The sequence below is a fragment of the Xiphophorus couchianus genome, chromosome 8 (genome assembly GCF_001444195.1).
Source record: "Xiphophorus couchianus chromosome 8, X_couchianus-1.0, whole genome shotgun sequence".
In the NCBI taxonomy this organism is placed as follows: Eukaryota; Metazoa; Chordata; class Actinopteri; order Cyprinodontiformes; family Poeciliidae; genus Xiphophorus; species Xiphophorus couchianus.
Window position 1 is genome coordinate 1692418 of NC_040235.1, and position 27827 is coordinate 1720244.

The following is a 27827-nucleotide window of genomic DNA, read 5'->3' on the forward strand; positions in this document are numbered from 1 at the left end:
CCCTCTCCCTCTCTCTCTCTCTCTCTGCTTATTTTTGTGAATCTTTAAAGTTGAGTTTTGAACACTTTCCACTCCACCAGCTTGATGCAGTGGCGGATCCAGAGTTTTTCTGGGCCCCATTTTAAAACCGTTTCATGTCTTCGTTTTGCTCTTGTAGCAAAGTAGGTCAGGTTTTCTAAAACACATGGAGGCTTTAAACGGATCCACCAGGCAGAGTAGAGAAAATTAAGTTTTTATCTGCAAGCCTGCCTTTCATGTGGGTGTAAGGCTACGCTAACACAGCAGGCTAAGTCAACACAAATCCAATTTTTTTTTAACCAAATTTGACTTTTTTACCAACTACAAATGTGACTCAAATTTAATTTGCTTTGCCAAAAAGGACCCAAATCCAACTTTTATACCAAATTCGACCAAAACCCGACTTCTTTTTTTTTAACCACCTATTTTTAATGAAATTAGATCCAAATCAGATTTTTTATTTATTTATATTTAAACCAAATTAAACATTTTTAACCAAATGTGACTTTAATGAATAATGAACATGTAGCATTTCCTGATATTTTGGTTTTAGTACATAGACTGAAATGCTTTAGGTGGAGAAAATAATAACTGTTTACCTTCATCTTAGAGTTTCTCTAGTAAAACTGGTGGCTGGTTCTCTTTTTGTTTCCACCTCATTTGTGATGGAAAATATTTACAGACGGTCAAATTCTGTAAATTCTAGAGGCTGCTTTTCTCCCAGCTGGCCAGCAGTGTGCAGCAATAGATGGTGGATGTTTCTCCATGCAGGTGGAGAAAACTATTAAATATACTGGAACATTTTGGCAGTATATTGTCTTGACTTTTTAAAACTTTTGTCCAAGCCGGATTCATTTCCTGTCTAAGCGTCTGTTAGTGAAAATCATCTTGAAGTCAATAAGCTAATAGCAGAGGTAGTTTTCATTTAGCGCTGTTGCTAGCTTTGAAAACAGTTAGCTCTCTTAGCTTCCCCAAGTTAATGAAGTTAAAACAGCCAAGTAAAGTGCTAATTTACTTGGTTGTTATATAAGCTTTCAGTTGAGTAAAATTCAACATCTGTGTTGAAGTTTTGGTTTTAGACAGTTAAAAATACTTCAGCTGGTTACACATTTACTCTCCTGCTCTTTGAAGTGGGTGAAGACTGTTTGCACAGCACTTTCATTTCCTCTCTATTTTTCCCAATAACTAAAACTAGAAACATGTGGAAGCAAAACAAAACGGTAGAGAAGTAGATATAGAGCAGATTATAGAGCACGTGAATTATGAGGACGCTAGCACTTTAGCATTAGCTTATGCTAGCTACTGTGCTAATGTCGTGTTTTAGCGTTGAAGTGCAACAAAGATTTTAGATTAGCGGTGCACACCAGTTATCTTTTTGAACCATTTAGCCTTATAGAAGGAATAATAATTAGATGTTTTATTACATTTTCATTGTTTTATTAACAAAATATAAGCTGTTTTAGTTTTTTTATTGTATCATAACTGATACATCAGGCATTTAACGTAATTTATTATTTCTGCTTTGCTCCTTAACCCGCACTATGTTCTCTATGTCAGATTTTTGAGGAAATTATTAAGTTTATTATTCAGGTTGTTGCTGGAAATCGTGCATCAAAAGTGACACATAAGGAGTTATAATGTAAAGATCTGCAGGAAGAGTTTACATGGTGCAAATTAAAGCTTCTACTGTAGCAAAACAACCTGAAGTCTGAGGTTTAGCTGTTAATAAATCCAATCAAATTACCTATAATTCCAAAGATCATTTTTCTGTGCTCTGTTTTTTCTGCCTTCATATTTCGTCATATGGACTCAATTAGGCATCCATGCTCAAAACTGAGCTCACATCTGGTTCACATTAGTGCAATTGCAGGTTGGTAGAATAAAGGCCTCTGCTTGGAGGTGGTGGGTGGGATTTCCTTCCGCTTTCACACACACACACATACACACACACACACGCATGCACACCCCCACACGCACAAACACACACACACCTCCATGTGTTTTGAATCAGGAACATAATTAACCTTCAGAGGATTCAGAGGCCGTGGCTCAGCTCTCCGCTATAAAAATCCATCTAAAAAGCAGAACCCGTCCCGCGCCCCTCCCGCTCCTCCAGCACCGAACCGGAGAGGTTTGGATCGTCTGCGGCCCGTTTGATTCGTTTTCCCACGTCGGTCTCTGGACGGAGACGGGAAAACGCTCACAGATTCAGAGTCACGACAATAAGCAACATCCAAGATGTCGCTGGGTTTTGGCAGGATTCAGCGCTCCGTACCAAACGATTTCTGTTCATGAAAACGCGAAGCGCTGACCTCCTAACTGTCTTTTTAATTTCCTACAAAGTGACGTATTTATTTATATATTTAAAATCTGTGAGGTAATTTTCCCAGAAGCAGGAAAATCTGTTAAAAGTTTTACACATTTTTACTGTTCATCATCTTTTGTTCCTTAATTTCTCTCCATATTTTTATGCATCAGATCATGGATTTTTTTTTTCACAGAAAACTTAAATAAAACATAAAATAGATTTTATGTTTTATCAATTTGGTCATCGGCGTTTTAAATCTTTATATAAGACATAAAACTTTGTACAAAATGGCCGAAGCTGCAGCTTTGAATTTCAGAATTTTACATGGAAAACTAAGTAGTGAAGAGATTAAAGTTTTAAATAACTTTACTGCACATTTATCAATTTTATGATTTAAAGCAACATTATTTTCATCAAACAAAGTAGAAAATATAAATTTATTTTAAGTTTTAAATATTTGGCTAAATAAATTAGTACAGTTTTCTAACTATTTGGTTTAGCAAAATGTCTCAACAACAAAAGCAGAACTTTTTTTAAATGTTTAAAAGTTTATGGCTGTTGCCCAAGTTTGTTCAGTAAAATCTTCAGTAAAACTAAGATCAAAGTAAATATGTGGATAAGAGAAGAAGAAATATTTTTACACCAAATATTTTCCATTTCAGAATATCTTAATCTAAAATGACGTCTGTTAATCTGAGGTTCATCTCTAACAGTTGAGTAAAAGTATTTGTACTGAAGGTCCAAAGTTCACTCAGGTTGAAGCTGAAGGTTCTGGTTTGAAAACAAATACTGCAGAGGGCCACAGACGGCCCCCGGGCCACGTTTTGGACAACGTTGCTGTCCAGTTAATTTATCAGTTATTGATAAATCAGAAGGGCTGAAACTTTCGCCCCCTACTGGACAGTCGTGGTATTATATATGCTAGTGTTTGTCCAGGTAGAAATTGAGTTTTTTGTGTTGGGTTGTAAAGCAGCTTCTAGTGATTATTTGGCTTTTAGGACAAATAGTTTTTACAGACGATTAGTTTGATGGAAGTGGAACCAGGCTGCTGAGAGTCGCTGAAGAACGTGGCGGCGCAGGCGGCAGGTGCAGCCGGGTGTTTGCAGCGGTTTGGTGACGGCTCACATTGCAGCACATCTGCTTCAGATGATCCTGTTCAGCCTGAGAGGGGAGGAGGAAGGACGACACGCTGTCTGATTGGGTCGGGCTTTAGATTCACGACGGGCGTCAGAATCTAAAGAAACTCTGAAATCTGTCCAGAAAACGACCCAGAGGGGCCCGTTTATGTGATCAGGACCCCTGGGGGTGTCCAGGGTTTTGCCTGAGGGACGTTTGCAGCTTATCTTTAAACTTTGGCTGAATAAATCCAGAGTTTTTCATGAGAGATTGACCCGTATGGTGATGATGCTGCTGAGAAGAAATCTAGATGAAGAAAAAATATCTTGTTAGTATCTGTGGATCTATTCAGTCTGTTTCTATGCTTCGTGCTCTGAGCGATGTCAAGCTTTATTATTATTGCATTTTCTGAAGCATTTAAACTTTTATTGAAGTTTATTTTGCATGTTTGACCAACATAGTCAAAGTGTTTTATTCAGTTTTAGTTTCTCTGTTATTGGCTGTTATTTTTCTAACTGCACCGACTGAACAAATTAAATGTTTTTACATGTTTGACCAAAGTTTGTGAAGCTGCTGGTGAATTTATATGATCTGTTCTGGTGCAGAGTTATCAAATTAATTCATAATTCAGTAGATTTATGTCTGAGTTTAGAATTAAAAACGTTTTAAGTCGGTTTAGCTGATTTTCTGTATCGGATCGTTATCGGCCGATTCTAAACCTCAGGTATCGGTATCGGTGCATCCTGAGTTTTTGTTTTTATCATCAGAGGGAATCATTTGCTGCTTTGTTTTCTTAAAATATTATGTTTGTAATTTTTTTTGAGCAAGTAAAACCAAATTTTAGCATTTTTAACGAATTAAAAACAAGTATTCAAGTTTTTCCCCACTTAGCAAAAAGTTTGGACTCGTCTGTTTGGTTTTGTTTCCGTTTCCACCAACGCAGCTCCTCCTTTTTATCCCAGAATCCTTTGCTGAATCAGAGCAATGAACGACCTTCAGGGTCCCTAAACGACCTTGAACAGTTTGAAAATGTACAGGATTGAATTTCAGCTTCAGGCGGAAACAGAAAAATAATATAAATAGAAATAAATCAGATCTATTTTATTGAGCTGCACTGCTGGTCAGCTGGCTGAAAATGCTTCTGCGTTTTTCCTTTGCTCATAGAAAAACTTTAGGAAACTGCAGGAAAAATGTTACCTAAAAACCAAATGTCTGCTGTTTATTTTAATTATTATGACTATAATAATGAATATGTTTCGTTTGTCTGGTCATAATCTGCATTTTCTGGTCATTTATAACAAAAACACGAATCTGAACTTGTTTAAATTTGAATCTGCGTTTCGAAACTGGAAATCGGTGCAAACAGAAACTGTTTGTGTTTTAGTAATAAATGTTGAAGACAGGATCATACGAGGCTTTTCTTCTTCTCCTCGCTTTCGCTCCTCTTCCCCGCTGAGAGCAGAGGTGGAGACGGAGAGGTTGAACAGATGCTCCTCACATTTGGAGACAATAACTGGCAGAAAAAGCATCAAAAGCTGCATAACGACTAAAAGCCTCCAGTTTTTTCTTTCCCTCCTTTGTTTCCGTTTACCGTCTTTTCATCTCCGTCCAACTCCAAGCGTTTCATTCTGCTGTTTCCCTCGACGGTTCGGTCCGAAACGCTCCGTTCTTACCGATACTTCCCCTCCGCGGCGCTAACGCCGGGCCGATGTTTCCATGGCGATACTCTGCAGCCGCTGCGTGTTTTCAGCTCCATCAGGAACCAGTTTGAGCTGGAATGTGGCTGAATTTCTTCGGCCCGGGGCGACGCAGAGCCAGGCTTTGATGAAGACTGCGATGCTTCGTCTCCTGTGAAGATTCCCAGCTCCGTCATGCATCCCTCCTGTCGGGCAGAACCGGTTCTGGTTCAGAAACTGGGCCTAATCTGGGCTGCAACTCGGCTCTCTGATGATAATTTCGTCATTTTATAAAGGCAAACATATAAAAAAGGAGGGGCTGATATCTACAGCTGAAACGATTAATCGGTTTAATCATGATTAATCGATAATTAGAATAATCGTCAGCTAATTTAGTTGGCTCTAATTAGGCAATTTTCTGAAAAATGCAACATATTCAGAGCAAAAATTAAGCCAGAAACTGCACAATATATAGATATATGTTTTACGTTTAATTTAAAAACATCTTGGTTTTAAATATGGTTTATCCAAAACTCCTCAAGTTTCAGTTTCAGCTTCACCAGGTTCAAATTCAGTCAAAGAATGATTTTATTGCATTTTTATTTTCTTATTTTAAACATGTATTAATTGAATTATTTATTTGTATCTTTTAATGTATTTCTAATATTGTATTAAAAAAAGGCTTAAGTGGTGGGATAGAAAATCAGTAGGATGTGCCGGTTGTTTTTATCCGATTAACTGATTAATCATCAGTCACAGATGTTTCCTTTAATGGTTTTTATTTTTTGGGGGTTGAATATTCTCTAGAAAATTATTTTTATCAAATCTCAGCAACAAAAAAAAAACTTTCTTCTAAATTGGCAGCACTGATTGCAGTCTTCTGGCCGATTGTCGATCTTTAAAAACGCCTCATTGGGATTTTGTTAGATTTTTTTTGTTGTTTGTCTAAATGTTGCTAAGCTAGTTGAGCGTCCATATATGTGACTTTATGAAGAGCAAAAGGTTCATTTTCAGACCTTTCTGGAGGTAAATAGAATCAGTTTCACCTATAAATATCGGCCGATCGCTGATCACCCAAAAGTAAGAAAATCGGGCCAAATTATTTGTGCATCCCTATTTAAAATCAAAGTATAAACATGACTAATAAAAGAAAAACAGGATTTCTGTGAATCCTTAAAGTCGTACATAGTCTTGAATTCATTTTAAAAACTAAGCTGACCTTAAATTCATTTTTTACAGTTCTGAAATTTGTCTTGTTTTTCTCATTTGGCTTTTCAGGCTAACTCACTGCTAGCATAGCCTGGGTTGCTAGCTTTCTGTTTAGTGAACTTTTATGAATAAGTGCAAATTTATCGCCAGTTGGCCGGACGAAGTTTATGTATTTCTGTGGTCTTAAAAAGTCTTAAATTAGAGTTGGTAAAAACTGCAGAAACCTTATAAAATAAATATCTTATAAACCTTATAAATATAAATATAATTGTTTCTTGATGCGTTTTAAAGGCTTGAAACTTAATTTTTTGGTTTTCTTAGGCAGGTTTATATAAATATTCAACTCTAAACTTTTTTAAGGTTACAATCAGTTTATTGTTGCGTTTTTCCTCATTTATCAGCATAAATAAAACAAAATAGGTGAAACTTTCTCTGCTCTCTGATTGGCTGCTGCTGACTGTGGGAATGCTGCTGCTGCTGCTGCTTCCATGTCTGAGAGAAAGGGAAGTCAGGTTGTTATTGCGTCTCCCTGCATTCCTTCGACTCTAACACACTCTGCACCTGTTCGTGTCTGTCTGCAGCACAGACACACACACACACACACACACACACAAATCACAGCCTTTCCACACCAGTCTGACAACACATTCAGTGGGAAAATATGTCTGCAACGCATGAGAGCCGCTCTAAATGTTTTCAGCGGGATCAGGAGCTTGGTCCTGTGTGCGTGTGTGTGTGTGTGTGTGTGTGTGTGTGTGTGGGCGTGTGTGTGTGTGTGTGTGTGTGTGTGTGTGGCGGGTTCGGGTCGGTGAATGTGGTTTTATGATCAGAGTTGGGTTCTCAGAGGAAGTCAGAGTTCATCCCTGATGAAATCTGCAGACGCTGAGTGGAATCAGAGGATTTGCTGCAAGGTGCATTTCAGGAAGGAAGCGGCGACTCGCAGCAGCTGCTGCGCCACCGCAGCAAACATCTGGAGGCGGCGCAGCGGCGTGGGCCAAACGGAGGTCCAGTCAAAGCCTGCGGTTAGTCAGGATGGGATCAGAAACAAGAACTGAATTCATTATTCAGATTTATGTTAAAACATTGGGTCAGAATGGGTCAAAACACAATACACTCATATTAGGAAGGTGGTGGCAGCATCATGCTCTGGGGTTCATCACTCAGTCAAGATGTTGGCCCAACTATCCACCCAGAACCACTTCAGAACCAACCCTGGTACAACTGTAGCAGAACCATGTCAGAAAGTGTGTGAATTTGTAAGCTTAAGAAACATGAAGGACAAAAATTTTAAGCATCTGTTTTTTTTATTTTTGCAGTTTTCTGTATTTTTTAATCATCATCAAAATAATAAAAAATGAAGCAGAAATCACTGAGGATGCACCGATTCCAGGTTCCTGGCCGATCACTGATCCACCCAACCTGCTGGATTCTGGTTTTCACCAACACAGATTGTTTCCTGTCTGAAACGTTGCTTTAGATCTGATTGGTTTAATCACAATTAATCAATTATTGGAATAATCATCAACAAATACTTTAGTAATTGATTAATCGTTAACTGGAGCTTCAGGCTAAACAGATTTTACTATCTAATTATAAATCAGTTTAAATTTATTAAAGTACTGCTATGTTATTGCATTTTATGTTTATTTCCTTATGTGAAGAAAAGGATTGAATTTATGTATTTGCATCTTTTGATGTATTTTTGATGTGTTTCACTGGAGAGCCTGCAGGATGTCCAGACTTTCTGAATAATCCATATTTGCAGTTCTGCTAAATGTAGCAACAAACTGGGCAGGTTGGCAGCAGTGAGGTGAATATTGTTAACCGTTGGAGAGTTTAGGACAGAAAACAGGAGGGATGACAGGAAACATCTATTTTCTTTTTTAAATCAAAGAAAAGGTCCATGAGGTTTGTGTTTGACCAAAATGACCCAAAAGGCTTTTTCTGTTTTTAATAATTCCCTCGCTGACGGTGGGAAGTGTTTCTGGTTTCGTCTCCGTCTCCGCATGAACACATCTGTCTCCCATTCATATGCAAATCTAAAAAAGCGTCTGATGTTTTTATGGAGACTGAAGGCGGATCTGCGGAGAGTTTTCTATTTTTCATCAGGAAGGAGGAGTGAGCCGCGTTCCTCCAGCAGCTGTTCCACAGTTTACGTCATGGAGCGCCAGTCGGCGTCATGGCTCGCCGCTCGCACGCTACGCACATGCTCAGAGCGCGCCGCGCGGCGGCGACCCCCTGCAGAAACCATGACCTGCCTGAAACGCTTCCAGTTCGTCTTCACTGTGTCTCTGCTTGGTTACATGGAGTCCAACGTTTAAAACGATGTCAGATCTTCAGAACTGTTTTTTTGGTGCAGCGGTTTGTTTTTGGTATTTTAGTCATTGTTTGCATTTTTCTGTTTCTTTTGTACTTTCTAGAACTTTAAGGTCATCGTTTTAGTCGGCAGTTAGCAGGTTAAGAACCACGTTATCTTATAAAAACCTGCAAGTTACAAACTGGAAGCTTTGTTCTTACAGAGTTCGCTCTCTTGGAAACAAGATGTTGCTTTCCAGAACTTTAATGTCACTTTTTGGACATTAAAATTGATCAGAATTTACCATGTACTTTACTGGAAAACCAGGTTACTTCACAGAACATTCATGTTACTATGGAAGACTTACAAGCTACTTTCCCTAAACAAACTGAGTGCTTTGCTGCAAATGCAAAGTTGTTTTATAGAACTTAAATATTTCTGGAGTTTACATGTTACCTACTGGAGCTTAAATGTTTATATGTCTGGAACCTAAATGTTTGATTCTGAAATTTAACGGTTACTTCCTGGAACTTGCGTATTACTTTCTGTAACCTGAAATGTTACTTTCTGGAATCTGTTTGTACTTAAAGGGAACTTTGTATCCGTAGAGTACTTCCTTACCAAACTAAGAAATCTGTCCTGTTTTCCAACCAGATGTGATTTTGCTTGTTTTTGAAGACAACAGATGTGCTCAGATTCACTGGAAGTAAATTTATCTTGATCTCTTCACTTTTATTAAAAAAGAAAAGATTGTTTTTCATCTTTATTCAGTTTTCTGTGTTCAGTTATGAGTAAAAGGTTTGATGTAGTTCAGACTTTATTCTTTAATTCTGTAATGTAAAACATTAAAGGTTTTTAAACCATTGTCTGTTTCTGCGTTGTGGCGTGAGTTGAAGTTGGAAATGATGTTTGTGTGAAACCAACTCCTGATGGAGATGCTGATTTCCTGACGTTTGGTGTTTTTGCAGGTTTACGCTCCGTCTGCCAGCACAGCCGACTACAACCGGGACTCGCCTGGTTACCCGTCCTCCAAGCCTCCCAGCGCCGGCTTCCCCAGCTCCTTCTTCATGCCAGGTGAGACCAGACCAACCTTCACACCTGAAAACCCTGAAACAGATTTAACTCAGCTGAAAGCTACCCTAGATTTTACTCTATTGTAACTTTGTCAAAATATTTACGAAATATGTTGTCAGTGTGTTAAATTAGTTTCAGTATTGTGAGAATTTTTATTTTCAAACTAGTTTTTTCCCTTTAAGCTTTGTTCCATCTTATAGAAATTATTCCCAGATTGTAACCTGATCTGGTTATTATTTGTCTGGTCTGCATGTTAACCAGGTTATTCTGGTGAAGCAGCGTCTGAATCAGCTTCATGCATGAAGTGGCGTCACGTTGCCAAACTGTAAAGAAGGCCTGAACACAGAGAGACGGGTTTTCTAATCAGGCCAGAACGATTAATCAGATTAATCGTGATTATTTGATTATTGAAATAATCGTCAAATAATTTAGTGATCGATTAATCGCTGGAGTACACAGAGTCTAAAAAGGCTGAGAGAGCAGCACAGTAAAAACTGTAATAAACAATATAAATATTTTACATTAAAGATTAAGAAAACGTTTATCTTTAAATCTTTAAGTTTCAGCTTCAACTGTTCAGATTCAGTAAAATAAATCTCTCATTAAACTCCTTTTGTTATCCAAATATTAATGAGTTAATAGAATAATAATAACCAGATCAGTCCTGCAGAAAGAGCCGAGATGCTACAATAACTGAGCTCATGCTGAAGGAGTGCTGTTACTGCATTTTAGCAAGAAAACCTTTATTTTCTTAACTAATTAATTCAATTGTTTGTTTACTTGCATTTTTATAGGTATTTCTAATACCTATAAAAAGTTAAAAATTTGCAGAATTTGTTATTAAAATAACTGATTTATTTATTGCATTTTATATTTTATTTTTATTTTTTATTTTATCTACAACTGCTACTCAGTGGTGGCAGTTATTGTGTCTTGTCTCTATGCTGTAACTGCGAAGTAATTTCCCTGCTGGGCTGAATAAAGTAATTCTATTCTATTCTATTCTATAATTAAAATAAGTAGTAGAGGAAAAATGTGCTAACCTTAACAAATATGATTAAACACGATGTTTGACTGATGTTAACTAAAATTGTCAAGAAGTTTAAATGTTTTTGGAAGAAAAAAATAGGAAATAACCCAAAATAAAAACATAGAAATTTGACCTGTAAAGTCAGAAGTTTCCCTTAAACTCAAAATCCAACATGGACGCCACCTGTGTGAAACAAACAAACAAACAAAATGCAGCAATAAACTAAATATTTAGACTTTAACAGTTGTATCTTAATAAAATCATGAAAATACACAATTTGTTTTTAGTTTAGACAAACTGCTCTGGTTCAGAGTAAAGCAAAGTTTCCCGTTTGTCCGTCAGATGGTCACCACAGCGGCGACCCCTGGAGCAGCAGCAGCAGCAGCATGAGCCAGCAGGGTTACCATAGCAGCATGCTGGGGGGCGGGAACTCGGCGCACGGCCCCGCCCAGAGCTCCTCCTACTGCGGGATCCACCCTCACGACCGACTGGTGAGCCGGGCCGCCGCCGGCGCCGTCAGCCGGGCTGAAGGCGCCGTTAACGTTTCCTGTCTCTCCGCAGAGCTACCCGTCGCACTCCTCGTCCGCAGACCTCAGCTCCAGCCTTCCTCCCATGTCCAGCTTCCACAGGGCCGGCGGCGGCGGCGGGGGCGGAGCCAATCACTACAGCACCGCCTCCTGCACCGCCTCCACCAACGGCACAGACAGCGTCATGGGTAAGAAACACAACATGAGATAGACCCGCTGGTTTTAGATGCAAACCTCTGCATGATGCTTTTATTTTGAAATTAGCTGCAGGCTTTTATTTTGTCCTGTGTTAAACTGCTTGAGTGGAAGTTGAACGTTTTGATTTTGCTGTTTTTAAGATTTTTTAGAATGAAGAGATGTGAATTATTTGAAAAGTTGAAATCTGTTGAGGAAGCAATGCATCATGGGTAGACGATGGATGCTAGCTGCTGCGGCGCTAGGAAAGATTAATCGATTGAGTAGAGAAATTAAAAATTAGCTCCGATATCAGCGGATTAGCAGGAACAAATTTAAATTCTTAGCATGTGTCTTTATTCCTTCAAACGATAAAAACTGAAACTTGTTCCTTCAGTTTCTGATCCAGTTTGATGAACCTAAAAAGTTCTAAGAGACGTTTTGAATGAATTTGGGCCTAAATTTTAAAACGTGTCGCATTATTTTATTTTTATCTAGATTTATGTCCAGTGAACTGGATCGTAGATGAACTGGTCAGTTAATGATGTTAATGAAAGCTGTAGACGGAGTTTGGGTCTGGACAGAACCGATCAGAACCGATCAGAACCAAACAGAACCGATCAGAACCAAACAGAACCGATCAGAACCGATCAGAACCAAACAGAACCGATCAGAACCAAACAGAACCGATCAGAACCGTCCTTCGCTGTGTTCTCATCCTCTGAGGATGCGAGCCGCACTGCGGTAATCCTGCGGCGGTTCTACTGGGCCGGCGGTGAGACAGGAAGCTTTAACCCAGGAACATATGCTGCTTCCTGTCTGACCCTCCAGCGGCTCAGAGCCGTCCCGATTGCCCTGGTTGCCATGGAAACGGTCAGTGTGCGCGAGCGTAAAGTTTCCATCTGGACCCGGCTGTCAGGAGTAGGAGTGGGCGTGTCCATCAGCTGCTCCTGTGAGGTCACTTCCTGCCTGGCTGACCTCTGACCTCGTTCAGGCTGGAGGTTAAATGGGAATAACAGTCCAGGTTCTGGGGCTGGAGGAAAGGTCAAAGGTGAAATACGGTCCTGGGCTGGAAACATTTGGAAAGAGAAAAAAATTATTTTAAAGTTCATCCATCCATCCATCCATCCATCCATCCATCCATCCATCCAATCCAGGCAGCACAGGCCCGCAACAGTCATCCAGCCAGCAGGCAGCCAGCCAGCCAGCCAGCCCCAGGCAGCCAGCCAGCCAGCCAGCCAGCCAGGCAACAGGAGCCAGCCAGCCAGCCCACAGGCAGCCAGCAAGCCAGGCCAGGCAACAGGCAGCCAGCCAGCCAGCCAGCCCACATCCAGCCAACAGCAGCCAGCCAGCCAGCCAGCCCACAGCATCCAACATCAGCCATCCATACATCCATCACACATCCATCATCCATCCATCCATCCATCCATCCAACATCCATCCATCCATCCATTCAACATTCATCCATCCATCCATCCATCCATCCATCCATTCAACATTCATCCATCCATCCATCCATCCCACATCCATCCAACATTCATCCATCCATCCATCCATTTTCTCTCTCATCTTTTCTAACCAACCTGTTTTTATCCTTTCTAGATGTTCAGCGTCTGAATAATTAAACGTGTCGCCAACAACATGCTTATTTACCAGCTTGCATTGCTTCTGTCCCCTGTGTGTGTCGGTGTGTGGGCGTGTGTGTGTTCATGTCGGTGTGTGTGTGTGTGTGTGTTCATGTCGGTGTGTGTGTGTGTATCACAGCTAACCGAGCACAGAGCGGCACCGCCAGCAGCTCCCAAACCGGAGACGCCTTAGGGAAAGCCCTCGCCTCAGTAAGTACCGCGCCGTTTCCCGGCGCCTGTCAGGATGCTAACGGGTGCTAACGGACGCTAACAGATGCTAATAGATGCTAACTGACGCGTCTCTGTGCAGATCTACTCTCCAGATCACACCAACAACAGCTTCTCGTCCAACCCCTCCACCCCGGTCGGCTCGCCGCCATCACTCACAGGTAAACACGGGTCAGAACCCGATCCGGGTCAGAACCCGATCCGAGTCAGAACCCGATCCGAGTCAGAACCAGGAATGAGGAACACGACCAAACATGACTGTAAAAACACAAACATTTACCAGGAAGTTCTGGTCCAGGTTCTAGTCCAGACATGTCAGGAATCAGTCAAAACTAAGTGAAAAGTAACTTTTGAACAGGAAATAATCAATAATAATTATTTATTATTATGAATTATTAAGACGTTAGTCCCGTATTGTTACGTCTTTTTTCTGGTATTAGGAGTTTGTTCTCCTATTATTATGACTTTATTTTTATTATATTATAACTTTTAGTTTTGCAACTGTTTTTGTAATATTACAACTTTATTCTCATAATACTATTAATTTTTCTCATATCACTTTCTTCACTATTAATATGAGTAATATTTTATTCCTCTGTTATTATTGCTTAATTATGAAGTATTTATTATTAGAAATTTATTCTCATATTATTATGACTTTATTCTGGAAATATAGGTTTATTTTCGTATAATTACACATTTTTCTTTGATTTTTGCTTTTTTTCGTTCTAAAAGGCACTTTGCACATTCTAAATGTCTCCAGTGATAAACTACATATAAAATCTACATTTTAACATCCCTTTTGTTTGTAAATTCCTAGTAAATAGTTGAAGCTGGACATTTTGCGCTGATAAATCTGTGAATTAATTCCCGTATTGATGCTGTGTCCACTCCTCCTCTCTGCAGCGTCTCCTTAAAGTGAAAAATGACTTTTTCTAATAATAATTGAGTCAAATTTGTCTCTAATTGTCGGCGCTCCGCTCACCGTTTGATATTCCTCCGCCTCGCCTTGTGACTGATAGCTTTAATTACGAGCACCACTTCCACAAACCGTTCGCAGACCTGCCGGCTCCGTAAACACCAGCCCTCTCCCCTCTTCCTCCTCCTCCTCGTCATCATCATTATAGCTGACTAGGATATTGCCTGCGAAACCATAATCGGTGTTTATCATTGTGTCAGAGTTACTCCACTTTTAACAAATTAGAAATGAAGCCTATTAGAGCAAACTACATGCAAATTGATATCCAAGGCGAATGCCGTGAGGGTGTTTTACACCGTCGGACTCGGAATAATTTAGCCGCCGTTTAATACATATATTTGTATTTGCACATGAATGTACCCAGGTGATTATGCATTAATTAGCATATGCAAATGAGCATGTAATATGAATAAAGGAGAGGGGAGAGAAAAGACAATGAAAAGGAGAAACACGTGCTAATGAGAAGGAATCAGAGGAACACGGTGGAGAAACATGAGAGCAGAGGGAAGTTTAGAGGAGGAGGAAATGAGATTTTATGAATATCACCTCTGGCTTTAACCAGCCCAGGAGAATAAAAGCTCTAAACTTCACCTCACATCTCAAATTGTAGAGACAAACAAAACATTTTGGAGCAAAACGTGTGAAGAAGGTCTGCACTGAAATGAATCCAGTACCAACATGGACTGAAAGCAGTTTTCAAATGCATCAGGCTAACAGTACGCTAACCAGAGTTAAGCTACCACTGTTAGCCTCCTAGCTAGCACTGTGCTAGTACAGCTAGCTGACTGATGCTACGCTCACACAGCAGGCGAGTTTTTCTCACCTCAACAACAAATACGATTCGTTCCACTTCATATGTGGAACTAAATCAGATTTGTGTCTGAAAGTTTTCAAAGCGACTGCAGTCTGAACGGTCCAAACGCATTTTACCCGATTCTTATGACACTGATGTGAGAAACGGACCAGCAGAACCAGACACCTCCTCCAAAAACTCAGAAATTATAAGATTCATCTCAGAAATTTTCTAGAAAAACCTTGAAAATGTCTGAGTTTCTAAAGAAAAAAACTCAGAAATTTTAATATTAACATTAATGGAAAATTCAGAGTTTCAAAAAAACATTTTCTCAACTTTTCAGGCTCGGACTCAAAAACACAGAAAAATATTTTAGTGTTTTTTCTAGAAAATTTCTGCAATTAATCTCAAAATTTCTGATATTTTTGGTGGAGGTTTTATTTTTTTTCCCATCTATGAAGGCCTGATTTTCCGCCGTGACGATCGGACCCGGCGTCTCCGTCCGCCTCAGGTTGCTGTGAAGTCGCGTTTCTCTTCTGTCTACCTGCTAATGAAACGGGTCGGTTCAGAACCGAGCCGTCAGAACAAAAAGCTGCTTTCCTCGGCTGATAAACCACTTTCACCTTTTCAAACATAAAGCCTCGTATTGGCGCGTTAGTGATGCGATGAGGCCGGGTCGGGTTTTGTCTTCCGGGTCCGTTCTGTCCGGGTGGGAGCGGGAAGAAACATTTAGTTCGGCGCGTCGAGAGCCTGGATCGGGTTCGGCTCCGGTCCAGGTGGTGGAGCGTCTGCAGGTCGCCGCAGAGAAACCTTTTCAGAGACAGGAAGCGTCCTGATGATGTCATCGGATCCGCAGTGATGATGTCATCGGATCCGCTGTGATGATGTCATCGGGTACAGTGTGATGATGTCATCGGGTCCGCTCTGTTGCAGCTGCCAGTTCAGCCGTCTGGTCGAGGAACGGAGGACAGGGAGCGTCGTCGCCGAACTACGAGGCTCCGCTGCATTCACTGGTGAGAAACAAACTGATTCTTGTTTCTTTCTTTTGTTTTTATAAAATTAAAATTTTACTTTTTCTCCGAAAATTCTGATTTTTGATCTCAAAGGATCAAAGTCAGAAATCTGAGAAACAAATTCTGAATTTTAAAATTAAAGTCAGTCATTTTGAAATTGATGTTTTTTGAGAAAAAGTCAGAATTCTGCAGGAAAAAGTGGAAATTTTAAAATTAAACTTTAAAATTAAAAAAATCAGAAACATTTTAAAAATTAAAGTCAGATTTCTTTTTAAAGTCAGACTTTTAAAATTAAAGTCAAAATGTTCAAATTTGTCATAATTCTGAGAAAAAAAGTCGGTTTTGTATTTAAAGTCAAAATTTTACAATTAAAGTTAGAATTCAGGAGAAAAGTCAAAGTTTTGAAATCAAAATCAAAGTTTTGAAATTAAAGTCGAATTTATGGGGAAAAGTCAAAATTAGTCAAATTTTTAAATCCTGGTTTTAGAAAAAAGTTGCAAGTTTAAAGGTAAAGTCAGAATTTTTCAATTAAAGTTAAATTGTAAGCAAAGAGTTGGTTGTTTTAAAATGGCAGCATCTCGTTGTGCCGCAGCAAAGTCGCATCGAGGACCGGCTGGAGCGCCTGGACGACGCCATCCACGTGCTGCGGAGCCACGCCGTGGGGCCGTCCACGGGCATGGCGAGCGCGCACGGCGACATGCACAACCTCATCGGAGCCGCGCACACGCACAACGGCGCCATGGGCGCGCTGAGCAGCGGCTACGGGACGGGACTGCTGTCGGCCAATCGGCACTCACTAATGGTAGGAGCTGTGGTGATGTCATCGCCGGTCAGGGACAACCTGCTGATCATCCGTCTGTTTGTCCATCCATCCATCATGTTGTCTTCATTAATAGTGAACTTTTCATTTGTTTTTTTTATCTGGACTACAAAACGCCGTGAATTCTGGGAATTTGAGTCCATAAGGTGTGAAAATGAGTTTAAACCTTTAATCTGAAACATTTTGTTCATATCAGTTTATCTCCCAGAGAACCTGCAGAAACAAACTTTACATTTAGCTGCTTCTCTGTCGCATCATGCAGGGAAACATGACGTCGTTTAGAGACGTGGAGAAAGACGTCCTGAGGCTGTGAGCTTCAGCGGTGATGTTTTCCACATTTAGACCTTAAAACAATAAACATAAAGAACCAAACAGCTGCGTGACATGAGGAGGGTTTGGACAGAGAGAGCCTGAAATATGGCTCACTGCAAACAAATCCAGATGCACCAGCATGTTCCGGTTCACAGGAACCGCAGAAACCTTCTACCTGACGCTCACCTGGGAAACAGCAAGTCAGGTTTAACCGCAGAAACAGATTCAGCAAAGATTCATGAAGAACTGAAACTCTCGTTTTAGATTTAACCTCCAGTTGGGAGTAATCCACACATGTTGCTTTTATGGGCTTTTAAAATGGAAAGTGACCAATAAAATTCTGTGATTAACTGATCATCATCATCATCATTTTCTGTGTTTCCATCAACGTCTTTTTCTCAGTTTATTTGTGCGCGTTTAAAACGTTGATGGAAAAGGGAAAATCTGAAATAACTTTCTTAATTTTGACAAAAAAAGTTTTAACCCTCAATGGCTGTTCCAGAAACAGAGTTAATGCGCTCAAGAGGAGATGGAAACACGTCGGCTGATCAAGTTCTGATGTAGAAAACTTGTCCATCCATTAGTGGGTCTGGGCCTTACCAGAGGCACAAAGCTTGGAAATACTTCAGAAGTCCGATGTTTGGTCTGTTAGCTTTAGATTATTACAGCCATACGTAGCGTCAGGCTTTGCACTAAACTAATAGATAGAAACGCGACTAATTCGCATTTTAGCTGGATGAAAACGTGGCTTCAGTTGCTTTAGGGGTCACTGCTGATGTCTTCCCAAACTGACAAAATGTTGTTTTAAATTGTATTTTACTTTGAGAGAAGTGAAACTCTGGGTTTTAAAGAGGGTGTACTTTCTTTTTAAGCACCAACTGAGAAGCTGCTTCAGTTTCTGACATGTTCTGTGCCGAAAGAGAGAAACTTCTCTGCTTCTCGGACAGATTTGGCTCAAAGCTCCACTGATCGCCGCAGAGATTTAGCTTGAGAAAACAGTTGGTGTTGAGGATAATATTTTTACCAGTTAGTTTTTATCTGTGTGGAAGGAAACCCAAACAGTTTTAATGTGTAGCTGGTGAGAAATGAGCATGAAGTGAGAGGTGAGTTTGCTTGTGGACTCTTTGGAGGCGTAAATGGCCGCCTGTACTCCCGTTGAGGCCAGAGTTTGTGTTTATTCAGGGTGTGGAGTATTAGCTGGTGGAATAACATGCTCATTACCGTACAGCTGAACCTGCCGGAGGCATCAAAACGTCCTGGAGCGCTGAAATACTGAAGCTCGGTTACTCAGATCCGTTAAATGTCCAGGTCTGATCAACAGTTTTATCACATTAACATTGGATTAATGTCAGGATAATGAAACTGAAGCTGAGAAATGTTCTTTAGGGCTTCATGATATGAGGAAAACGACATCACTGCTGATATTGTTGTATATTTTGATGATAAACTGTCTGAATTGGTCCTTAGGTGTTCTATCTTTGTGTTTTTGTCTGATATTTGGCCTGAAGCCGGTTCAGTGCTGCCCTCTGTGGGCTGAACAGTGGCTACTGCAGGTGACTTGTCCTGTTGGTTGCAGTGATTCGGCTTGATTGAGCAGTAATGGAGCAGAGCGATCGGTTCTTCACATAAAAGTGTCCAGTAGCAGATAAAAGTCACCAGATTTGTTGCTTTTTTTATTTAAAGTTTCTAGTTTGAAAAGTTGGCGACGGTGCTTCTGTTATCCTGACTAAACCTTCACTTAATCTGTTCAGCCCCACATTTGGCCACGCCCCTCAATGTATCATAACTCCGCCCATTTTTGGTAAAATTTTTCACATTTTGGGGGCGGGGCTAAGCTTTCACAGCAGGGTTAGTTACACTTTATAGGAGCAGTGTTTTGTATTTTCCAGGCATGTAGAGCCACTTTATAGCACAATGAAGTAACTAAGTTGCCCTTATTTGGTATAAAAATATTATACATTTAAAATATGACTAATTTAACGCCTTGAAATTGGGCCTCTGTCTCTTTAAGAAGCTCCTGCTCTTTCTGAAGCTCTGCCTCCAGGAAGTCAACATGGCTCCTCTGTTAACCCTTTAACGTTTTTACCTGCTCTGAACAGCTGAACGGTTGCCATGGAGATGAAAGGATTTCTCAAACATGCATGAAAAGAATCAAAGAAACGTTCCTGGGAATAACATTATAACACAATGGAAAGCTTTAAATGTTGATTTTAAATACTGCTGCTCTGTTAACTGAGAGAACATTTGGGTTCTGAAGCAAACGATGGTTCAATGCACACCTCTGAAAGTTTTGGAATGGCCTAGACAAAGTCTTGACTTAAATTCAGCCAAAGGGATGTTGCCTAACCATAATTTCTTTTGAATAATTTGACCAGGAACACGCTAGCAGACGGTTCTTCTCCTGATGTTTGTCCGTGTGTGTTCAGGCTTTGTTGTTCTCTCTGTTCGCAGCGTAAACAGGAACTCTGAGAGGAAGACGGATGTTTGAAAAAGTGACGGCATTGTATTTGCATCAAGCCTATTTTTCAGTTTTCCTCCTGCGTTTAACTCTCTCCTCGCCTGCAGTTTTTCATCGTTATTCCTGCTCTTCTGTCTCCACACACATTGCTCTTGTTTCGCCACATACTTACTATGTGACATCTTTGCTGCGATTCGTGTTTTGATCTTCCCGTCCTGATGGACTCGGCTGGCGCTGGCTCGCTCTGTTTTCATGCGCACGCATACACACAGCTGTCTGCAGTTTGGCAGCGCTGGGGCCGAGACGCTTGCAGGCTGAGATCATAACTCTGGGAAAACAGGTGGTAAGCTGATGTGGGACTGAGACATATACAGTTCACAGCTATGAGTGCATCGTAAACACAGAAGTAGATGCATATGTCCTAACAATCAGCGAGGTCGCCTCGGCGTTTAGGTTCAAGGTTTTGGCCTCCACAATGAAGCTAAAGGAACAGATTGAGGTAAGATGTCAGAAAATATGAAGGAAATTCATAACTTTCCTCAACCTGAGTGTTTTCTGCTTTACTAAAGCAAATCAAACCCAAAATTAAAAAGTGAAAACACCCTTCCTACTAACTAATCCTAAAAAGATGACATAAAGTCCAGTTCCTTCCAGTTTGATTGACGTCACTGTCTTCCTTTTCTGAATAAAAATAAAGTCAGTAATGTGTTAACAGAACCAGACTGAGCATAAATACTCATAAAACAGAATAGCATGCTCTTAAAGTTGTGTTTTTTAACGATGTGGGAAACTGTTTGTTATTGTCTCTTATGCTTTTTGAGCAATGTTAACATTTTTAGCAAAACAAACACATCTGGAATAGTAATTTGGTAAATATGCTAGGATTAGCACAGCTTTTCCACATAAACATGATTTTTCATAGCGGTAAAAACTGGTATTAGCATGCTAGCTGAACAGCTAGGAGAAAAAACTTGACTATTATTTACTGATTGTTGAATTGTTAGCATGCTAGCCTTTGGGTTTTGCTTGAACTTTGTAAATAAACTTGTCACGGCTACAAAAAGCTCTAAGGCTGTTACTGTTTTTAGAAAGTTGCTATGCTAAGTTAATTTTATAGCAAACTACAGGCTAATGTAGCATTCTGACATAAGACAAAAGATAAATCATTGGAAAAGAAAAATAGTTTGTAGTAATGATGACTGTTTCTTAGCTTTACAGTTTGCTAACTATGCTAAACAAACATTTCATGATTGGGGGAAAAAGCATATTTCTGAGAATACCTACTGCTTTTAGCATTTAGCTAGCATTGTAACAAAAAAGGCAATTAAAGAAGAAAAATGGCTGAGAATAGCTGGTATGCTAACTTATAGCTATAGCATGCTAACTATCATTGACAAAAGGAGGAAAAACTCAGTAAGTGTTGGCAGTTTAGAAACAAAAGATACTTTTTCTAACTTATCTTTATGTAATTGTACCTTTACTAAACAAATGAGCCATTATTAAAACAGAAGAGTAGTTCAGGGATTATTGTTTCGTGTTCAGGTAAAATACGTCTCTTTAAAGAACGGTAGCTATGCTAAAAGTACTTTTTCTTCCTGGAAAAGAAGCAACAGCCCTGAAAGTGTTGCTCTGTGCAACAGAGGAATTGTTTTAAATTTGATTTTATAGCTCGTTAACTATGCTAGTAAAAGACTAGTTACCATCGGAGTACATTAAGACAACATTTATTCATGTTTTAGGAAGGTTAAAACTAAAAGCTACACAAGAAACCTCAAGCAGTGACTTTTACCAACGTGGCCTGGTTTGGGTTTATTCAGTTCTTTTAATTACTTAGGAATCTGCAAACAAAAGACTTAGCTCGATGTCATACATGAAAAACTATTTGAAAAAATTTGTGTGTGTTTGAAATAATCCAGGATGTCACGCGCTGTTGGAGACCGGGCTCATTTTTCTGTTCGTTGTGGGCACTGCGGCTTCTTTTAACTAAGTCATAATGGCTGTCTGGAAAGTCAAGCTTCTCTCTGCCGCTATAAAGTCCTGCTGTTTGTTTTACTGCATAGCTGATGAGTTTGAAGGGCGACTCTGAAAAAGATGGGAAAGGTTAAGCGACTGAAACCCCCTGCTGCTCTCTGCTTCCATTAAGCAGCGTTACAGTAAGTGAGTTGACTCATAATCTGCGTCACTTTGCCGTAAAACCCCCTAATGCTTTGTAATGCTGTGCTTTTAGTAAATGCATTCCTGTAAGCTGATGAAAGTTGCCTTTACTTCGGTGCTAGTAGTTGTTCCAGTGAACGCTGAGCAGAGATATCATGGACGATTGTTTTAACTAATCCCTGCTGTGGAGAATCTTATGGAAAGCTTTCAGAAGAGCGAGAGCTTTGATTTCTGCAGATTAATGTTCCCTGTATTGTCAGGCACAACATGACAGTCTGAGTTATCTGAACATCTGATGATAAAAGGATTTATTTGTTGAACATCAGTCTGTGGGGTGGAAGCTGCAACGTTTCCTCCTTTTATGCTTTTTCATATTTTAATTAGATTTTAACCAAAATTTGTTTGGTTCTCATTAATTTGAAAGCATGTTTGCGTCCTATTCAAAGTACAATGTATGCTAATAAAGGGTGCTAAAATATGGTAATATTGTAATTTTAATTAAGTTCACCTTTAGTCTCGGTGTTAAAAGTGTGCGGCGCTTTATGAATATTTATGAAGAAAAAAAGGTTATGATCATTACACATCAGTGTGCAGCCTGTTGTTTATAAAGATAATTAGATAAATAAACCTAAACAACCTTCATAATTGCTTAATGCAACATTATGCATTGGGTTTCCATCTCATAAATAAATCTCATCATATCTGTGTAAAAATACATAAAGTTGGAAAAATATAGAACTTTGTAAGAAACATTTGTAATTAAGTAAATGAAGAAAAAATTCAGTTTGGAAATTCAGCAAAACTATATATATATATATATATATATATATATATATATATACTAACTATTACAGTAGCTAAAATCTTAGTTTTATACAAAAATATATTTTATTTAATTTTTTCATTTTGTGTAAAATCATTGAATACTGATCCTGGTTTAAACTTGAGAAAATTAACAGGATTTAAGGAGTTTAGTTTAGTTAGTAAGTTTAGTTTTATCAGTCCCTCCAGGATTTAGTTTTTGTAATTTTTTGCCATCAAAATCACAAATTTTTAGTTGCTACATAAAAAAATATTTGCAAGGAAATTTACGATATTTGTATTTACGACTGGCGATAAATGTGACTTTTTTTTTACGCGTCGCATTGCAGGCTATAACCAGACATGAAGTAAGAGAGGCGACAGCAGTTTAGTAGAAGAAATGCTGCCACCTACAGGTGGGAGGTAGCATCACTGAAACTGGAAATGGAGAATTTGCAATAAACTCAATTTCGCATTTATACAAAAAAAATCTGGGGTCTGTGAATTTCCCAGTAGAAACTGTCATATATAAGTTTGACTTATGTTTGGCTCCTGGTTTGAATAGTTCATGTGTGTTGGGATCAAAGGTACAGAATTTATGCTCAACTTGTCGCCGTCTTTTATTTTAGAGAAAAGTAACAGCTGCTTCCTGTGGAAAAATATTTAAATATCTTGAAAATTATTTTTAAAAAATTAAAAATTGTGCAATAAATCCTGATATTGCTACATATTTCTAACCAACTTTATATTATTTACCTTTAATTTGTTTAGAAATAGTTCAGCATTTCTCATTTTGTCTCTTTATGAAGAATCCGATCAGAAACTTGAACCTTAATCCCAAATAAAAACAAACTGCCTCACATTTTTCTCTGTGACTCAGTTTTTCCCCTTCATCTTTCTTTAAATTTTCATAATTTGTCGTTCTGTGTGACATGTAGCAGAGTCTGCCACACGTCTTCCTCTGTTCGTTTTAGGCTCATTAGAGGAACACATGCATGCATGCATGTCACGCCACTGGAAAATGTTGCAGCATTTTCCAGCCTCCACAGTTTGCTGTGTTGTAACAGGTGCTTTCTGTCAGAGCCTTCATTCTGCACAGAGGAGAGACTGAGCGCTTTACGGCCATGTTTGGGAATGTTCACACTGCTTTATTTACACTTTAAATCTCTGCATTCAGAACCTGACTAGTTCTGTTGCACTTTGGGGGAATTTTGGAAGATTTTCTTCACCCCCCTGTACAAGATGGTTTCCATTCTGGTCTTTATTCTACAAGATATGGGTGTAACTATTGATATAAACCAAAAAATATGGTTCATCACAGATTTAACGAAGCAATAAATTGGTTTTTATTATTATTATTTGGAAACTGGAGGATATTTGAGAGGCTGGGGTTTATTAAGAGTTCCTATGTGTAGATTTAACATGTTGAATTAATATTAACAGATTTACTTCATGAACATTGGTCTGAAATGTTTCAACACTTAAAAGTTTATATATTCAGAGCCGCAGTCCAACAGGAATATCTGTTAGAATAGAGAATGATTCTGTTCTCTTCTGTTGAACGGAGGTTTCAGTTCATTTCTCTGTATTCATCCCAACGGAAATCGAATGTTGTTTTAACTCAGATCATCCAGCTCAGATCTTCAGAGTTCAGGGTTTCTACCAGTTTACTACCAGCCTGGCGGGCCACCAGGCTTTACTTGTGCCCCCACCAGGCTTAGCATTGCTCGTTTATTTTAGTCTTTTTAAAATGTTTGCATTTTTTAAGACTTTGGTGTTCAGGCATTAATCTTCCAATCTTTCAATAACACATTATTATTAAGTGAAATTTTTTAATTTTCTGTCAACTTTAAACGTTTTTAAACTCAAAAACACGACGAGCCGCTGGATGAACGGCTGCCCAAACTCTGGGCTTAGCAGGTTCTCTGGGGGAAACCTTGGAGCTGTTGTGGACAGGAAGCTTCTCCAGTAGCAGTCAGTTTCACAACGAATCTCAAGAAGCCTCTGACTGAAGACCTGAAGTCTCAGGATGATCATGAAATCTGAGCAGATTAATATCCATGTGCAGAGACAATATTTCTGTGTTAGATCTGGATGAAACCAGGCAATCACTGCTAATCCACCTAATTTTCTTTTGCCACTCTTCTTTAAGGCTTTGTCTGGTTAGAAAGATTTGCATGTTTTGAATGGATCTGACATCGTAGCACCGTCTAAAACCCAACAAATAAAAACTGGCTGGATGGTAGAAAGTTGTTGAATGTAGAAAAACCTGAGCCTTGGTTGAGTTTGTCACCAAGTCAACGGTTTTCACCTGTAGAATCTGTAGTTTTCCTGTAAACGCAGCAGAACGGTTGAGTTTTCCAGAGTTTTGTTGTCGGGTCGAGCTTTGCTCGGCTCCAGAGCGCTAAACCTAAACAGTCTTTGTTTATCTCAGATTATACTTCCACTTTCATTACCTCCGCTTCTCCTTTTTTGTGGCCAAATGTGCTTCATCTGAGATAATTGGAAACGACAATTGGAAATTGCAGATATCCGGCTAATATGAGATGAAATATTACAATTTACAGAGTTGGTGAAACATTTCTCCTGTCGGTGGCGTGGCTGCGGTTTCGGGAGCGGACTTGTCCGTTACTGTTTACAGCCGCGTGATGAATCTGTCGGTGGATGTGTGTGTCATCTCAGCCCAGAGATTCCTCTCCGTTTTCCTCTCCTTCGTCTTCCTCCTGCCGTTTCTCTCTCTGCGACGATCAGCAGGATTACACATGACAGCCACTCAGCACCTCCGCTGCTCCCGTCTCCTTCTGCGATTCTTTATTATCCCGGCCGGCTTTATTGGAATTTCTCCTCAGTGGAAAAACCAAATAGGATGAAGGAAATAAAAAGAAATGATGAAGAGCGGTGATGATATATGCTAAAGTTTTCAACATCTTGATTCCCCAGATAAATTTAATTCCTGTTTGTCAGCCTTCCAGGTAAAGTTCATCACATCAGAAGTGGAAATTTACTTCATGGGGAATAATCAATATTCACCAGAACTACTGGAAAGTAAACCTTTATGGATTTCTTAACTTTTAGGTTGTTTTTGTCCAAGTTATCAAAATGTTAATAATAATTTGTGAGGATAATTATTGTTCAGTAAAATTAAACTTTTTGCTGTTTAAATATTTTCCTCATAATTAATAATAACTCACTTTGGTGATGCATTCAAAGAACCTGGGACTTTCCTAAATGTGTGTTGGTCCAGTAGCAGCCACTAACTGGAAGAAACAATAAGTTTTCAGACTTTTGAGGGTCATTGAACGCACCACCACACATAAATATATTAACTTGTTTCACACTTTGCCTCCTCCACACATATAAATGTTATCTGTCTTGTTTTGTTAGTTTTTATTGACATATTTAACAGTAATTTGAGGTTAAATTGTGTTTCCATGCGGTTTTTTCAGCTCCATCAGGTGGGAAACCGGGCGTGGCTTTCTCTGACTAAACCAGCATCGGTTTATTTCTGACTTATTTTTATTTTCCTCTCCGTCTGCGCCTCCTCGTTGAACTAAATGAGCGACTGCTTCTTAAAATATAAAAACCCTCCATTAAAAATGAACGCCACCCTGTCTGCCTGCCTCCCTGCTGCCATTTTGCATTTGGGAATCCAGGCGGCGATGAAAGGCAGAGCAAAAGACGGAGCTGCAAGTAATAAACAAAGGAGCGAGAAGAAGGAGGTCGGGGAAGGAGCGCGCACGCCGCCGAGCGCCGGCGACATTTTGTGATATTTGCATGAAGCGAGCGGGGAGTTTGGCATGTGGTGGGCAGGAGCGCGCTGTCAGCCAGCTGGATTAACCGGCAGACTGGGATTTGATTCCCAAAATCACTTTATTTACTCCACAGCACATCAGCAAACTGAAAGTGGGCTTTGCTGCATATCTGCCGCTCCAAACAGGACTGGATTAACTGGACCGGGTTTATACATTAACATAATGCAGTTATGTTAAAAGAAATTCAATTTAAATAAATTCAGCCGGAAGGTTTGGAAGCCGATTCAGTTTAATAAAGTTTCTCCAGTTTGAATAAAAATCAAATAATTCAGTAAAATCAAAGTTATTCTTTCTGAAATCAGTTCAGATTTAATTTACATCCAAGTTTTTTATTTTATCCACATCGATTCACCGCAGGTTAACCCAGGAGTCTCCAAAGTGTGGCCCGGGGGCCATTTGGGACCCTGAGAATGATTTCATGTGGCCCCGGACTGAAGTTTAATAACGGCACAAATTTGATTCTCCACTTTTCCAAAGTCTGGACTAAAAGTGTATAAAAGAAAAATTCCCCACCTGATAGTCCAGTAGAGCATCTGCTCCTCTCCAGCTGCTGTGGTTCTGACCCAAACCAACCTGTTCCCCTCCTGGCCTGTGGGGGCGCTGCACCAACAACCACTGAAGGAAACGACACAAAAACCTCTGAAGACACTGAGAGCAACTTCCTTCTTCACCAAATTGGAATGTCATCAGATTTTAGCGATTTAAGGATTTCTTGAGACGTTTCTCCTGCTAGCGTTGGCTAGCTAGCATTTGTTTTGGTTGCATTTACCCAGAATGCCCTCCGCTGTAGTCCACTTCCTGTTTTCGGAGCGGTCTCTGGTCCGCTTGCCGTTCACATATGGATTGTAACTGAAGCAGAGTTCGGTTTTATGGTCCGAACTGGACTTCCTAGGCAAACGGACAGGAGTTGGATAAGAGTGGATTGAACGTTAGTGAACAGAACTCAGTAACACTGAAATAAAATAGTTTTTGTTGCCAAATGTGGCGCAACCAGCTAACAGATTTAAACGTTTCCTGTTTGCTGTAATCAGATTCTGATCTACAGCTGAAGATCCTGATGGAGAAAGTCCAACTATCAGTTTACCTAAAACTCAAGCAGAGTTTGGTTCTGCATCAAACTCTGATGATCGTTAAAACAGAAACAAAGGTTTCTCGAGCGGCCTAATCAAAGTTTGGACTTGAGTCTAGGGCTGGCCGATAAATCAGTTTTATTGATTAATCAAATTTTTGTTTTTTGAAGAATTATTTTTTGGAAAAATCTGGATTTTTTTCCACCAATAAACTCATTGAGTGATGTCATCACGTCCAGGGCGGCCATCTTGTGTTACAGCTTCATTTATTTGGATTTTGGATTCAGGTCAACTTTACCACAAAATATAAGGCCTAGGCTACATTTTTTTACAA

General features: G+C 39.6%; 1 protein-coding gene across 9 annotated transcripts in view; it reads left to right on the forward strand.

The window, feature by feature from the left end:
• The window catches only part of tcf4 (transcription factor 4), a 176311-nt gene that overhangs the window by 136005 nt on the left and 12479 nt on the right, over positions 1–27827 (forward strand). For all 9 annotated transcript variants that reach the window (XM_028024561.1, XM_028024557.1, XM_028024560.1 and 6 more), the window contains 7 exons: positions 9592–9697; positions 11070–11218; positions 11289–11442; positions 13193–13263; positions 13364–13442; positions 15987–16066; positions 16659–16868. In XM_028024561.1, coding sequence (XP_027880362.1) covers positions 9592–9697; positions 11070–11218; positions 11289–11442; positions 13193–13263; positions 13364–13442; positions 15987–16066; positions 16659–16868 — 849 coding nt within the window. The remainder of the gene's footprint in view (positions 1–9591; positions 9698–11069; positions 11219–11288; positions 11443–13192; positions 13264–13363; positions 13443–15986; positions 16067–16658; positions 16869–27827) is intronic.